The sequence below is a fragment of the Centropristis striata genome, chromosome 11 (genome assembly GCF_030273125.1).
Source record: "Centropristis striata isolate RG_2023a ecotype Rhode Island chromosome 11, C.striata_1.0, whole genome shotgun sequence".
NCBI classification, from domain to species: Eukaryota; Metazoa; Chordata; class Actinopteri; order Perciformes; family Serranidae; genus Centropristis; species Centropristis striata.
In genome coordinates this window covers 19,870,352-19,887,315 of record NC_081527.1, presented here as the reverse complement: position 1 = coordinate 19,887,315, position 16,964 = coordinate 19,870,352, and the positions used below count along the sequence as shown (strand labels likewise).

Below are 16,964 nucleotides of genomic sequence, written 5' to 3'. Positions count from 1 at the left end.
TGACCACAACCTGTGGGTATACGTCATATACAGAGAAAAATAAATGAGGTTACTCAGTATATTCGTACACAAATACATCTAAAGCGTTCATTTCTTCCGACCAAAGCTGCTAGCAAACTGTGTAATTAAGTTTTGTCAAAATTCCAATTCAGAATCCGAATGTTTTTTTTTAGCTTTTAGTTCAACTTTAATTACACTCTTAAAGCAATAGTTCAGTTTTTTTGAAGTGGGGTTGGACAGTATTAAGTACTCCATAGTCAGTGTATTAGCAACAGTAGATAGTGGTCGGTATGAACCACAGTTTGAGGCAGTAGGCAGGAGAACCAGCACAGAAGCTATAGGATGTACTGCTGTGGACGGCGGCATCAGCAATTTGTTTTTTAAGCCACCAAAAATAATTTCAAAGCATTTCATTGCTTTATCTTGCTGCTAAAACAGCACTCTTTAAGTTTAAATGTGGATAACTGAAATCTTTAGCTATGCTCATGACAAAGCCACCAGGCTCCTTTGACAAAAAACTTAATTTTACCTCACAGAAAATGTGAGTTGCTGGTCTATCACTGCCTCAATGGTTAGTTAGTTTGTGTAATTGTATGACTTTGGTGTTTTAAAGGGTTAGTTTGGATTCACTAAAATCTCACAATAACACAAACAAAATAACGGATTGAGGAAGTGTTAGACCAGAAACTCAGATGTTCTGTGAGGTAGTGTCAATGGAGTGAGGTTGTGTGAGTCTGGTGGCTTGAAGAGAGAATAATTGGATATAACAGTTGAGTTCTCTGTCAGAACGGGCTATTCTTGTATCCTTAAACTGATTTTTTTAGGTGGCTAAAATACATTTTGCTGCTGCCCCCAGCCACAGCAGTACATTTTTTTAGCTTCTGTGCCTTTACTCCTGCCTGCTTCTAGAAAATGGGAGCATGCCAGCCACCACAAACATCAGATAACACACTAACTATGGATAAGCATTTCATACAAACTCACTTCAAAAAATCTGAACTATCCCTTTAAATCCTACTGCTAATTCAAGTATGAATGTAAGTAAAAGTTTTCACCTCAAGAACACACAAAGAAATGTAAATATAGAAAGCGTCTTCATATCCAGTGTCCCGACAAATCCTCGCAGAAGTTCAAGTCATGTCCCGTCTGAAGTGGAATAAAAAGGCTAAAATCTGATTTGTTCTAACTCTCCAAATGTTGATTAAAATTACATAGAAAAGCAGACTACCTTGGGAAAAGAACTGCATTTATCTTTGTAATGTGTTGATCATAAGGATGTCTGAGGATCAAGAGGACAAATCCACTTAAAAACATTTTTGAATTGCACATTTTGTGTCCATTATGTAAAGTTTGTTGAAATAGAGGTTCATGTTTAGGTCCACAGTTGTTCCTGAAATCTGAAAGTTTTTCCAAGACATCAAGTATGTCACTCTTAAAGAGGTCTTTTATTCCACTGCTGTGTACAGCTGTTCTCAAATAACGTCAACAATTTTCCCGTTCTCCTGTCCACCATTTTTAGGCCAAAGTCAGGACTTCAATGCAGCATCCTTTCAGGAGGGGTCTGGGGAGAGCAGCGCCTGTCAGGTGGCGTATTTGAGTTTAGGTGTCTGTGAATTACATGAGATACTGGAAAGAGAAGGAAACCCAGTTGTAGTCGCGGTGCCTTGGCTCTCCACAAACATCGGGTCCAGGCAAGCGACTTTGGCAGCAAAAAAAGCATGAATACAATGAAGCACGGCGAAGAGGTTTGAGAACTCCAGCTCCTGAAATAGAAAGAAAAAAATCAATACTCAAGTCACATGTAAGTAATTCATTTTCTATAACCTTGTTGCTTTGAAATGCTTGTTGAATAACCTTTTCCTTGACCCGCAGCAACAAATATCACTCAAAGTGAATTACCTTTGCTTCAATAGATTTGGAGTCTTGATTTTGGAATAAAAACTTTATTTTGCTTTTTCCATCATCAGATGATCCTTTTAGTTGAGAGAATTTGTATCTCCACAGGACCGCCTGAAAGGTAGATAATACAAAGATTATAGAGTCTAATGTCTAAGGGATAGTTTAGTTTAGTTTTTTTTAAATGGGATTGTACCCGTAGTCAGTGTATTTCCTACAGTAGATGGCGGTCAGCACGCCCCCAGTTTGGAGAAGGCAGGAGTAGTGACACAGCAGCTAAGCTAAGAACTGCTTTGGACAGTAGCAGCAGCAAAATGTATTTGAGCGACCTAAAAAAGGATATCCTTAGAGGTTCAATACCAGTTGAAGTGTGGGTAACGCTTGATATTAAGTTCATTGTAATAACCATTAATTAACAAGTAATAAGGCCCTTGTAAGTCCTTACAAGATGCTTATTAACATTATTGTTTGTTTATAAGCTTATATAACTGTTAATAATGGCATTACAAACACCCATGACCCACCCATTATGTCTTTGCCATGCCTTTATTATATTATATTATATTATATTATATATCTATTATAAGTTAACTATAAGTTAACTATGCTTTTTGCAACTACCGGATCTAAAGTGAGAACAATGCCTTATTACTTGTTAATTAATGGTTATTAAGGACCTTATTACAAAGCGTTACCAAAGTGTGTGCTATATTTAAAATATTTTAACCGCTTTACCATTGTGTCAGACAGCACTGTTTAAGTTGACAAAGGGGGAAGTTAAACCGTACTATGCTCTCTTCAAAGCCACCAGACTCCATTGACAAAAACAGTATTTTTACATTGCGAAACACAGGAGTTGCGGGTCTATCACTGCCTTGATGGTTAGTTTGTTTTAGTTATTGTGTGATTTTGGTGTTTTGAAGGGTAAGTTCACATTCACCAAAGTCACACAATAACACAAACAAACTAACAGATCAAGCTAGTGTTACACCAGAAACTCAGGTGTTCTGCGTGGTAAAAATCATTGCTTTTGTCAATGGAGTCTGGTGGCTTTTAAAGGGGCATTGACGACAGCTTAATTTCCCCCTACGTAAACTTAAACAGGGCTGTCTAATGGCAAAGTAAAGCATATAAGATATCCTAAATATAGTGCACACTGTATTTATTTATTTATTTATTTATTTAGTTGGGTCTTTTTTAGGTTGCTAGAATACATTTCTTAGCTTCTGGGGGCTGCCAACCGCCATCTACTGCAGTAACACATCAACTATGGATACATAGATCATACAACCCCACTTCAAAAATATCCAAACTATCCCTTTAAACAACCAACATAACACAAACATAAATCTTTATTTACTGAATTCCATCTTATGTCGCTTTCTCATGAATAATTTATGTTAAAATCCACACGGACCCAAGTGAGAAATGGGGCACGTCAGTAGATCAACCACATAGAAGTTGCTGTGAGATATAAACTTGTTATTTTTTTGCCATTGGGAAATTTAACAAGCCACAGCTATTTCACCTGAAATAACAGAGCTTCAGTGATTCAATTACTGTAGTGTTGAACTGAATAAACAAAAGCTGCACAGTGAGGCAGACGACAGTCAGTTTCCAGACGAACTCCTCAGGTAGACAGCTGGCGATGCCGTCACATGAATATGTATCTGTGACTGTTTCTGCCACTGTAATAATAATTACTGTGACACAAATCTGATTAATTATGCCATAAGAAATAATGTTTAACATACCGTGCCATGAAGTCTCACTGATATTAGGCCAAAAATCTGAGCAGATGTTCATGAAATGTTATCAAGGTGTTACGGGAACAGTGTCACCTCTTCAGCTTTCCTTTAAAACCCAATCTGACTGTGACAGAGGCGACAATATCACCAACTCCTTCATGTCAATCACAAGTGCCTACTTCAACATTATATTTGTATTGTGACCTACATGGACAAAAATCTGTGTTAATTCTGTTTCCTCAAATTCTCACAAGACCCTGGGTCTACAATTCTTGGTTTTATTTTAGTTAAAGAAAACGTGTTATCTTTTATCTTTACAGATTAGGATTTCACATAATAACTATTTTAACGACTTTTTACAAAAATATATTGATACACTGCTATTGATTACATTACGCAACAGTAAAAATGAATTATGAAAATTAAGCTCCAGATAAAAACTCAGGTTTTTAAGCATCAAATAGATCTGTCTCAGGGGGCTGAATCACAAAGCAAGATTAGGTGGTTTGTTGAGTTTAAAGCCAGAGCTTTCTGCTTTTTTCTGGCTGTATCCCCATTGTAACTTATGCTGCTCAGCTACCCTGTTGAGGACCAGTTTTTGTTTTAAGTTTTCGGCTTGAAGACGGTTAAAAAGCACCTTTTACTGATCAGCTCCTGTAGTTAATAGTTATTGAGCCACATATGAGTAATGCCACTGAATGAAGCTATGCAATTACAGCAACACTTTCTGCATCTTGTTGCCATTGAAACCTACTGTACGTGCATTCATGCAGAACGTCTGAGCAACAACACTGTTTTATTTCATTTGTGCTCACTGAACTTATGAATATGTTTGTACTGTTCTCTGGCCAGTTTCCCATGCTGGTTGTAAAATAAAATAAGACTACTACAAAATTGCAGGTAGCAAATACATTAATAGGTCAGTCGGCCACTTTAGATTTAGGTTTTTATTCTTGGTCCTGATCTGCTGCTGGAACACAGATTGGAAAATGTCTATTGTTGACATTCAATCAACAATCATTTTATTTTGATCAAAAGTTGAAGCGATACTCTTCTTTATGGGACAGGGTCAGACCTTAATGCTCCTCTAGAGTTTAACATTTAAATCTGCTGCATCAGGTTTGAAGTTTAATTAATCAATTAATTAATTAATTATCCTTGGAGCTTATCCAAACTTTGGTTGTGTGGGAGTGGAGCTGATCCCAGCTGACTCAGCTGGGCGAGAGACGGGGTACACCCTGGACAGGTCGCCAGACTATCACAGGGCTGACAGATAGAGACAGACAACCACTCACGCTCTCATTCACTACTACGGGCAATTTAGAGTCACCAATTAAACCTAAGTTGCATGTCTTTGGACTGTGGGAGGAACCAGGAGAACCCACGCTGACACGGGAAGAACATGCAAACTCCACTCAGAAGATCCACTGGCCGGATTCAAACCTGCGACCCTCTTGCTGTGAGGTGAGAGTGCAAACAACCATTTAGGTTAAAGTTTAAGAGCTGTAAAATGTGCAGTTCCATGTCAGAAATTAACAGTAAAAATTGAGAGTGCATTGAGTGGTAAAATAAATATATTAACTTTTGTATTTATTTGTAATTTTCTGTCAGAATTCCTCTCTTGCTTTATGTGCAGCAACAGTGTTGCTCATTGCCGTAATAGTTTCCATATTTCTCACAGGCAGAATGTGGTCTTCCGACGGTAGAGTCAAATGACAAATGCCCATTTCTAAGGGAGTACACATGGAGCCTGAGGAAGAAATTCTGAGTTAACAGATAAGTTAATAACCACCATCGTGGTACTCGTTATCTCTGATCGGGGGTTTGAGGCTTTGTCAAACCAGCTCACACAAAGAAACCTTGGCTTTGTTGAACTTGCTTTGTGGTACATCCCTCAGGTCTTTGTAAGATGTTGATTCACTCCTCCTCGAAACTCAACATTCAGACTGTGTCCCAATGGAAACAAGACTTAAATCAATGTGGAGGGACCCTGCGGTAATCTCCAAGTCAGTCAGATTCAGAGTTATACAATTGAAAATCCTTCACAGACCATATATCACTCCATCCAGTCTTAGAAAAAATAGATCCACGCTGTTCTGATCACTGCTGGCATTGTTGTGGACAAGCAGGAACTTTGATTCATATGCTGTGGCACTGCCCTGCAGTCAAGCCCCTTTTGGATAGAAGTGTTTCACTCGATTTCAGTATTAATGAATATAAATCTCTCTCATTGTTCTGTGTGCTTGCTAGGGTAGAGGGCTGCACAGCCCGAGTAAAAAACAAGGCAGGGAAATAGAGAGTTTAGCCTTTTTCACGTATAAAAGAGTGACTTTGTTTAACCAGAAGACATATTTCAGGACATAACAACTCTGACTGCACTCAGACTGACTATTAATGTATAAATTAAGAGATTTTCCAAAGTAAAAGTCTGACATTCCTATAGCCATATTTCTTTATAGACCTGAAGTCATGCCAGTATGTATTTGGTCAGAGGTGCCCTGTGCCATTATATTATCATTATTATTATTATTATTATATTATGTATTTCCTATTTCTTTCAAATACAATGCAACACACCATGGCCCTCATTTATCAAATGAGCATACGACAGAAAGTGAGTGTAAGGTGGCCGCACAATCATTTCTACCCAAGCCTCGGCCTTTATCACTTTGAATGTGAGCGGAGGGTACGATCAGATCTCACGTCTGCTCTCAGCTCGTGTGCGCAAATTAGAGTCAGCGTGAAGTCCACACGTCTGAGACGGAGAATTGATGTTAGACTATTGTATCGATGCCTGAAGCTGATAAAACTCTGTGGTGTTTTGTTTTTAATGGTGACAAACCAAAGCATGTTTAGGCTACATAATTTATCATTAAGACATCATTAAGAATAAATACACCCTGCGACCGTGAAATTCTTGAAACAGAATACCAGCCGAGGCTATTAAATGTTGTTGTCTTCTGCTATTAAATGTTGTTGTCTTCTGCTATTAAATGTTGTTGTCTTCTGCTATTAAATGTTGTTGTCTTCGGCTATTAAATGTTGTTGTCTTCTGCTATTTACTGTTATCCTGCTGGACACCGGAGCGTCAGCGTCTCCTTCACCAGCGGTTCTGCCCGGATAGAAACATTTCAGCCACATGCTCCTCTGACTGGGACAGAATTATAACTAAATGTAAAGAACTGAATAATATCCCTCCATCATAATAATAACGATATTTAGATATTATCTAGGCTATTAGGCTTTATTTATCATAATGTATAAATTAATTACTCAAACCTCACTGGGAGTTTAATGGTCCGCTACTCTGCTGACAGCACCACTGATTTCCTTCATTTTCACTTTTTATGCTGCCAAACAAAACCAGTTTGTTGTTGCAGCGTTTCACTTTCTGAATCTGAGAAATTCCTCTTCTTTTGGAATTAAAACTTATTTTAAAACATTGTTTACCTCTTTCAACCAAAAATCTGTGGAAACTTTAAGTCTGTGCTCCAAATGTAAAATATTCACCGAACTTGTTTGAGTTTATAACTATAAGTACTTTTATTTCATAAACCTCCGTCTCTGCATATTTTTGTAATATGTCTATTTCCTCCTGTTGTTATTTGTAACGGTGTACTTTGCTAATAAAGCTGACTTTATGGGGGAAAAAGTGGCGAGCCATCTGAATCGGGTATATATTAGGGCGTGGTATTTAAATTACGCTTGTTTCCAGCCGCCACATTTATCAACAGCCTATTATTCTAAGGCTGTGATTGGAGAGATACGATCGTTTGATAAATCCCACGTGAACCCTGTCGTAAGACAAAATATACACTCAGATCTGCGCTCGTTTCTACGCTCGCTTGATAAATGAGGGCCCATGTGTGTATAATGGGTAAAATGAAAGCTGCATTATTCCTATCTGTATAAGTCAAAGGTGTACAGTGTATATAACTATTTTATTTCATATATCTTTTTATAATATTATATATTACATAATATATCTATCTATAAAAGCAAGAAGCATCTGTGTTTGTGTGTGTCTGTGTGTGTGTGTGTGTGTGTGTGTGTGTGTGTGTGTGTGTGTGTGTGTGTGTGTGTGTGTGTGTGTGTGTGTCTGTGTGTCTGTGTGTCTAGGGCACATCTCGCTGACCGTTAGACTGACCTCAGATTTCGTATGTGGCTTGCGCATGGCACAAAGGTGTGCATCCTCGATTTTGAAGATTTTTTAATTCATTTTTCAAAGTATCGTTATTTATGTAGGACGTGTTGCAGCATTGCACTGTTTCCGATCAGACGCCTTTTAGGGGAGCTCCGCCCCATTGTGTGATAGGCCTACACCTGGTCAGTAACACAATTCACTCTGGATTTCCACCCTGACTCATCTCATCTGTAAGTCTATTTAGCCTACCTATCTTTCGGAGTTTTAAAGTGCGCTACAAGGTTATGTTTTCTAATAATATTCAAATAGTTTCCAGGGAATATCAATGTTCAATGTGTACGTGCTGGATGGTGTGGTACCTTATGAAAAGTAAGTGTTTTATGGAGTTTCAGACGTTGTAGTGGTCTGCATGTAATGTGCACATTCTGTTATTTGCGATTAGCATGCTAAGCGGAGATTTAGCTTTATTCACTTCTTATGTTGCATGTCTCCCACTATATTAATACATACTTCCTACGGGCACTGCACTAGTTATATACAAATTGTATTATGGGGGGCTTTTTTCCAATATTTTCTTTTAGCAGAGGACCATAATCTCAGACTTTGAAAACCACTTACACAGATTAAAAAGGGAGTAAATACAAGCTGGATTCTCATTCATATTATATACATTTATATTCATGATGTTGTAATGCAAACAACTGGACAACTTCCCGTTTTTTTCTTGGGTATTTGTATCTGACAATGGAGCTCTTTAATGCAACAACTCAAACTAGCGTTTCTATAGGGTGGCTTGTTTGCTCTCTGGAAAACCGCCAAGTGACATTTAAAATATGTTGTGCTTTACATACTTCATGTCTTTATGTATTAACAGTAATCCATAAATCCATTATCTATACATATTCATACTGTTGGAGGAAACCACAGGACTGGGAAGAACATGCAAACTCCACAAACTCAGAGCTTTCTTGCAGAGCTGTGTTTTATGCTTTAAATTGTTATAATCAATTGTTCAATATATGTCTTGCTACTGTCATCCTTGTTCTATATGCTCCAATTAAGTTTGGGCTTTCTTCAATGTTGTGCTTCACAAAGGAACCATTAAGACCAGAGCCACGGAAGAAAATCTCAGCATGGAACATCTGAGCCAGCAGATTACAGCTCAATTTGTCCTACAGAGTTAAATTTGTGCCGCTTCGATTGAAACTAATTCTTACAAGGTTTCTGGAATTTGCCAATAGCGGCTTCTAATTACAAAGTAATCCCGCCCAGTGTATTGTCTGTGATTGCAGTTTACATATGGATTGTGTTTTGTCCATTTCTCTCTGTAAACAATACGCTGGCAACACTTTTATCGCCCTTGGGGGACGATGTTCCTTCACATTGCAGAAATTTGGGCCAAAATGTTAGAGAACAATATGGCAGTGTTTGTGTCCTGCTCATTCACATAATGTGCACCAGTGGAGTAGTCAGTATAGCTCTCAGACTTGGGGAAAGGCCAAAACGAACTGCAGGAAGGAGGAGTGAGAGGTTTGAGCTGGGGGGGAACCAGCCGTCAAAACAAATGTGCTCATACCAAAATGCACACAGTGCAGAATAAGTTAGTAGCACCAAAAAAAGAAAAGGCGAGGCTGAGGCTTCGTGATTAGTTTAATCACACTGTGTAAATCACAGTTGTCTGAAATCTCCTGCTGCAAAGTATCTCAGTTCCATATTTGTATTGATGATAAAGTTCTGTCTCACACTCACCTTTGAAGCTGCATCAAAGCACACAAAGCCCATACTGAAGTCAACTGTTAGTCCCATAAGGTGGCTCTCCATGATACAGGCATATGTTTTACACTACAGAAAAGGAGAAAAAGATGTCACCCACAAGAGCTACACAAGGACACACAAAAGCCTCTCTTTTTCTGCTGAAAATGTCACATGAGCGTTATCAATCTCTGTACTAAAGTCACTGAGATGGAACCGTGTGCTAGATTAAAATCATCACAATTCCCTGCACGTTGCCTACTGTTCAGGTGCGGACCTGTATCCTCTCCACCTCCAGGAATGTGGCCATCTGAAAAGCTTTTTCCCAGATCAGCAGCTCACACTCTAGTTCCACGCTGAAGAACATGTCCTCCCCAGTCTCCGTCTGGACGCTGAAGCAGTGCCTCCTCTTGTCCAGAAGGTCATTGTCCTAAGATAAGACAGTACGGCTGCCATGCTGATCAGGTACAGACGGGCAGAGTGACGTGGAGATAAGACAAAGCAACAGCAATGCAGTTTCCTGATGCCAAAGGGAAGTTTATTTACTCTGACAACAGAGTAAAGACTGCAGACTGTCTCTTTAAGAAGACTTATTATTATTTCACTCTATATTCTACAGCACTTAATGAAGGTAATTGACATCTATGCATGTAAGGTTTTACCCTTATGTATCTTTTTATAGTTTTATGTGACCCAAATGGCAGAGTAGATCTACTTATATCTGATTCAATATGTGAATCTATAAGAATCAATCTGCCATCATGAGTTTCAAGATAATGAATGGCAGATCAATTCTCACAATGAAACATAAAGTGACCTCCAACCTGCAGAGAATGAACAATACACTCTGAACCCTGAGTGTCTCTGTGGGATTGAATTAGAACACATGCAAATAAATTAGTGCGTTATATAAGTGCAGTCCTCAGTTTTCTACTTTATATTCTCTCGATGTATCCAGTGTGAGGCGGGGTGCTTCTCTAAGTGTTCAAGAGATGAAACAGAAGCGGCTGCCTTACCTTTAAAATCTTGCACATTATCTCGTACACGGTAAAGCTTTTCTCTGCTCTGGTCCAGTCCCATGTGGTCACCTGGAAAATATCACATACATTTTTATTTTTGATTAGAAGAATGTCTCTGTTAAAGGGGGAGAAAGTAGAACTTTCCCTGAAAATACTTAAAATAGAACTACAATTCACCATTTGCTAAAGTCCTACTCTCAATCTTACAGTTTACAATGATGATAATGGCAAATTTATCATTTTTAACTTCATTTATTTGGAATATTTTTCCAAATTTAGTTCTTTATAAATAAAAGAAAGAAATTTAGGAGTAGCACTGTGTTTATTTCAGGGTGTACCACATGTCCGAGTAATACCGTATTATAAATAAAAATGTAATATGTTTTGTGTTCTATAGATGGTTTAAATGCTTACTGTAGAAAGAACAATTGGACAAGCAACAAGGTAGTTAGATTTAGCTATGATTTAACAATTCACTTTTATAATAGAGTATGATCTGAGGACAAGGAATAACCATCTAACAGTGGAGATCACCACTACTGGAGAACTAACTCTTCAAACCAGAGGAAACTGCTTTAAATTATGAAAGCATCTTGGGATCCCACACGCAGAGCAGAAGAACAATCCTTAAAAGTAAAACTGATGCAAGATTTTGTACAACATTTCTAATGTAACCTAACACAAACGAACCTTTAACCCACCAATAAGTCCCTTTCCCATAAACTGTAAGTGAATGTAGACACAGTGATGTCACCCATTTGTGGCATGTGGCATGTGGACGTTTTGAAGCCTCAAGTTTGGCTTTTTGGCCTTTGCCAGAAGTGACCATATTTGGACAAGAGGGTGGATCTTACTGAGAACCCAAAGACACTGCATGTCCACCTATATAGGCAACCTGACTGCTCCTGGCTCCTGTCAACGGCAGGCAAAGTCACTACCCACAAAGTAAGGTTCCATAATTGACAGCTATTTAAATGTAGACACAGTGCCATGAACACACACTGGTACAGCTGTGCCCTGATTGACAGGTGTGCCGTGGTTAAATCTGACCATAATGTACAAAATGAAAGTCATGCTGTTCTAAAGGAGACCTGAAACTAATGATTGACACCATAAAGGTATTAGGAAAATGTTTACTGGGGTAATAAATCAAGTATGAAGTAGAATTATTTACTTATTGACTATACATTCAGGGGCAAACACAAAGAATTGATTGTGGCCTCTGATAGCACCATGAATTGCGCACCACTTGCAAACCGCTATATGCCCCGTCCTAAGGACCTATTCACTTAAGATATAGCACTCATGATATTATGACGCAAACACGCCCTTAACGTTTTGAAGCTGAACTCAATTTTCCTCCTTTTTACACCTGATTGCAATTATCCAAATGGCAGAGTATAAATGCGCCTCAGGTTAAAGCATCCTGTTGCTGAATCACAAAATAAAGGTGTTTGAGTCGACCTGATATTCGTCCTTATAAATGTGTTTCATTTATCACCAGCTCTCTGAGACATGGTAATAATTCCTCTTTAGCTTCATGTGGCTGGTTTGTGAATTTGACTTTTTTGCAATGAGGCTCATTTGCGTAGAAAGGGTTCGATTTTGTACCAAATGTATGAATAATACCTCATTTAAATATGTGCAAATAGAACAGGAGCATTGAGACGCAATATGCATTGCAGCACAGTTAGGAGAGTTACACAATATGTTTTTCAATTATTTGCACATGTTTAGCGGCCGCAGAAGCCTTGCAATCCTACTGTAAATTTGCCCCACAGACTTCTTTTTGCACCCAGTGGAGTATTACAAAGAATGCAGGTTGAAGGCAGGCACTTCCTCATTGGCTTTACTCATCAGGGCTGCAGTTTGATGCTGATAAACAAGCTTTTTAATGTATTCCTTGTACTTTAGGTCACCAACTTCTATAGATAACGATTATTTCTCTAGCTACGGTCCCATGGACAGCACTTCCATGTGGAGAAATCCAAAAATCACTGTTTTGGAGCATAATTTAAAGAAGGGTCAATAATTGATGAGTGGTTGTTGACTTGGAAACTGTCAGTTGAGGGGGAACAATTCCTCAAACTTAAGGTAACTAGCCTTCAATAATGAAGAAGTTGTCACATCGTCTGAATAGGCAGGCTCCTATATTCCACCATCCACTCACATTAGCATATTCCATTTATATCAGCACATTCAAGTTGAGCAGCCAATTCTAGTATTCTATCAATCTTTTCCCATCTCCAGTACCATCGACAGCTTATCCCTCTTGTCATAATCACTTAAGTGGCTGGCAGAATGCAAACAGATTTAATGATCATCATCAATCAGCAGGAAGATCAATGCAGCACAAAGGATTATGAGGGAGCAGCTTCCTACTGTTTTTTTTCTAACAGGAAAGTGTTTTCTCCCTCAGCAATACATTAACATGAAATGAAAAATCTCCCATGGAGTTCAGTTCAAACACAGACGTTTGATGGTTTAAAGAAGAAGTAAGAATAAAACAAATGAGGATTAAGTGAAAACTTACAGGAGGTGCTGCAAATTTGAAAAGTGAGGAGCCCCTCAGTGCGAGGAACTTTGGTGAATACATTCGGTCCTGAACGGAGTCCTGCTCCTTCTCGTCGACCCAGCCCATGTAGATAATCTGTCAGACAGTGGAAAAGAGACGTGGACATGAGGGATAAATGGAAAATAGAGGGATTATTGTCAAAAGTAGAGGTGATCGGAATGAAAAAACATTACATTTATTTTATGATGCCTTCATGCTTCTTAAAATAAAGTGAGAAACCGTTTAAAGACCCTGAAAACCTATTTATACCAGCATTCATAAGATCGATACCAAACAAAAATGTGTGGATTTTGAGAACTCATCTTTCTTCTCAAGAGTTGCACAATCACCTTATTAGCTGAAAGGATTCACGCCATAAACATTTACAATTAGAAACAAGCTTTTGCTTTTTTATGCATGTGATGAAGTAATTAACTGGGAACAATCCAAAAAAATTGGAATAACACCTACTTTGTTTATTTCATGTGGAATTATTTTTTTAATAGTAAAAAATATAAACGATATAAAAAGAATGAAGATTTTAACAATGTTTGGAAATGTTGTCAGTTTTTTTTGTTTCAATCAAACCACACAGAGTTAAAACTCTTCAAAAATATTTTTTTCTCTTTCTAAATTTGAATTTGGATCGTTTATTTAGTCGTGGATACTCAGTATTATTGAGAAATACTTGAGAAACCATCTGGGGATTTAAGGATTAACAATGCAGGTCTGTTTGCACATGCTTTAAGTAAATATTCTTTCCTCAAACAGAGATAATGCCAAATGATAAAAGTTTATTTATAGAATAATGTGTTATCGAAAACAGTACAGAATGCCTGTAAGCCCAAACTGCATTATATTATATTATATTGTTATATTTTGTCACCTGATACCAGGATTTAACATAAATAAAAACCAGCATAAATTGATGCATTAAAGTGTTCGCTAAAATACATGAAGCCCCCGTACAAATCCCAGTTTAACCCCTGCATGCCCCTCTAAACTTGTTATGTCTGACTCTGAAGTATTACCTTAAACAACCCTGCTTTAAAAGATCCCAGCTATCCCTTTAAAGATGTGTCTAAAAAAGTATAATCAGTATGTGTCACAGCATTTATTATCACACTGTCTATCCTTACATGAAGACAAAAAGTATAAAGTTAAGTATTGAAGAGAAAACAGATGGAGGAAAAAAAAGAGTAAAAGCAAAGCGTCCACTTAAAATGTACTGAGACAAGATTTCAGACATCAAGTGTATCACACCACCAGTGCTCATTAAATTCAGGGTGATTGCAACACAAGTAAAATGTTTGCTTGCTTGCCTTTCTGTTTAGAGTTTTTTGATGGATGGCAACACAAGAGAGTGAAAGATTCGGCACAGGCAGTCACGTCTCCTGCCACTTTATTTGTTTTTAAGAATTGTCGAGTGAATTCACATGTTTTTGTGTTGCAGAAATGAAAATAAATAAGCAACAAAAAAGGAACCCCCCGCTGTCACATTAACTGGCCGTGTTTAGACTGAAAGATGACACTGCGAGTTAACTGACTGAAGGCACTTAAGTTGTTTTCTGATCATTTCTCAGTGGATCCACTTTAATGATGCAAACATTCGCGGTGTGTTGCAATCGTTGGCAAGATTGCACCATGCCCTTTCTGTGACCTGATTAGATTTACTCGTGATTTGAAAGATATGGATAAAATACAAAAAAATAAAGTCAGTCAAAGCAAAAAGAAACTCAAAACAAGCAACAGGACCACAGCTGCTGCCTGGAGAAACATCTTACCTGCTGGTTAACTGGAAAATTGCGGTTAATCTTCTTCACCTGTTAAATTTAACAAGAACATCAATAACTTATTAAAACAGCTCCTGCTATCAGACACCAATTACTTTTCCAATGTAAAATAGATGTGGGACCCCGTAGGGACTCACAATGTGACAAATAAACTATGAAGCACAGTATCTGTGCTAACATGTTAACCACAGCACTGAAGGAATATTGTTAGAGCTACTTCATTTATTTAATGCATGCAAATTACAAAATGAGATAGATAGAGTCATTTCCACAAGGACCTGAGGCTCTTCCTAAAAAAAAAGAAAAAAATCCATTTAAAAAAATCCATTCTCTCTATGATAATAAAAGTGGGGGAAACTACCGAGTGAGCAGTCAGGCTTTAAATTAAAACATTCTGCTCAGATCACAGGTATCACTCGCTCCTAATCCAAACTATACTATCAATATAACTCTTTCTCAGCAGCAGAACACCAAATTAAGCTGTCCAGAGCTGCAGCCATCCTCCTATAGAGGCAAGAGCTTGTTTTGAAATGTTACAGAAATTTGGGCCGATGGTAGAAACAAGATGTTTTTTTCAGCGGAGGAACTGAAACGAAACTTCCAGATAACTGTCAAGATGTGAGCAGGGTTTGCAGCGGTGACCGTGGGTCTGTTCTGATTTAGCTGATGGTTGTTGTGACCAGTCACAGTGACTGCAGGTCTGACAAATAAGGAAAGGCTGCAGGGTCCAGTTATTTCAGCTACAAAACAAAATCATCTCATACTCCATCCAAAAATACCTTCAAGAGAACTTTCACTGCAGGTGAAAATACCAAAAGTAATCAGGAATTATTACTTTACCAGTGCTGTACTTACAAAGAACTTCAGGTATTCCTGCTTGACTTATGTTTGTCAGTTTTGAGAGACTTAATACGTCTAATCCACAGCTTTTTTTTGTGTTTTACTCTGCTACATTAAGCTGTAACATAGATTCACGTCCTTGTTCATTGCTTAATTTCCATTGCTTTTACAATAAAATATCATCAACATCAATATCATAATCAATCCACTGCAGTTAACTCCTACTGCTTTATTTGCTGCTTGCAGTGTGATGCACCTGTTATTATAACCTTTGTTTGCGATCCCATTAAGATTAATATCTAATTTTCAAAGAAAAACCTGAGGATACTGAAGAGCACTAACATACAGATTGTAGTTTTTTTTTAAATGATCAAATTAGATTAAAAAAATTGATTAAATAGCATGTTCCTAAGATGCCCCCAGTGCACTTTAACTGTGATGAATTTCATACAAAAGCCACATTTCTATGCTAGTTATTTGTAAAATTGTAAAACGCCTTTCTGTCCAGACTATGTACAAATGTTTTATTCTATTTTTTTGGTGTATACAGAGGAAAATCTGCCTGGTATTATCTAATAGTGTATGAATAACACAGCAATTTCTGAATTCATTTTCTATGTTTTGCATGCATTTTCACACCACAGCAGAGCTGCCATGACACATTCAGCCCAGTCAACAGTTAACACAGTCGTTAAACCAGAACACCAGTCGTAATTTTAACTGGAGGAAACTACAGGAGGGAAACACGATTCAACGGGGGAACAAACTTTGATAGAACAACAGCTTTTTGTTCACAGTGTGAGTGCCGTTAACTTTCGCAAAAGTTACTGACGCTCACATTCAGTCGTTGCAAAATGATGCATTCCCTTCCTGTTCACTAAAATATGAGCACATATAATGAATGAGGTTGTTAAGTGCATTCGCGCACTGATGCCGACTTATTTTGTGACTTTTATACGGAATTTTAATTAGTAACAAACACTTGTTTTAGCCCAAAACATGATCTTTTCCTAAAGTAAGTAAGCAAACGTGAAACAACACCTAACCAAGTTTGTTTGAATCCATGATGTTAACTGTGTGTTTAAAAATGTGGAAGTGACGATTTAGGGAAGAGAATAGGCCGTTACATGACACACAAAATGCTTAAAATGCATAGATATTACATTAAATAGCCTTTAAAGAGGTAAAATGTACATTTATACACCTTCCCATGAGATC

The 16,964-nt window shown here is 37.8% G+C and overlaps 1 protein-coding gene across 1 annotated transcript in view; it reads right to left on the bottom strand.

Moving 5' to 3' along the window:
- Positions 1–1,069: 1,069 nt before the first annotated feature.
- The window catches only part of sntg1 (syntrophin, gamma 1), a 43,853-nt gene continuing 27,958 nt past the window's right edge, over positions 1,070–16,964 (bottom strand). Inside the window, exons 13-19 of the mRNA XM_059344758.1 lie at positions 14,898–14,936; positions 13,093–13,209; positions 10,557–10,628; positions 9,818–9,970; positions 9,538–9,630; positions 1,900–2,010; positions 1,070–1,763 (exon numbers count right to left, since the gene is read on the bottom strand). Of these exons, the coding sequence (XP_059200741.1) occupies positions 1,581–1,763; positions 1,900–2,010; positions 9,538–9,630; positions 9,818–9,970; positions 10,557–10,628; positions 13,093–13,209; positions 14,898–14,936 (768 nt within the window). The 3' untranslated portion in view covers positions 1,070–1,580. The remainder of the gene's footprint in view (positions 1,764–1,899; positions 2,011–9,537; positions 9,631–9,817; positions 9,971–10,556; positions 10,629–13,092; positions 13,210–14,897; positions 14,937–16,964) is intronic.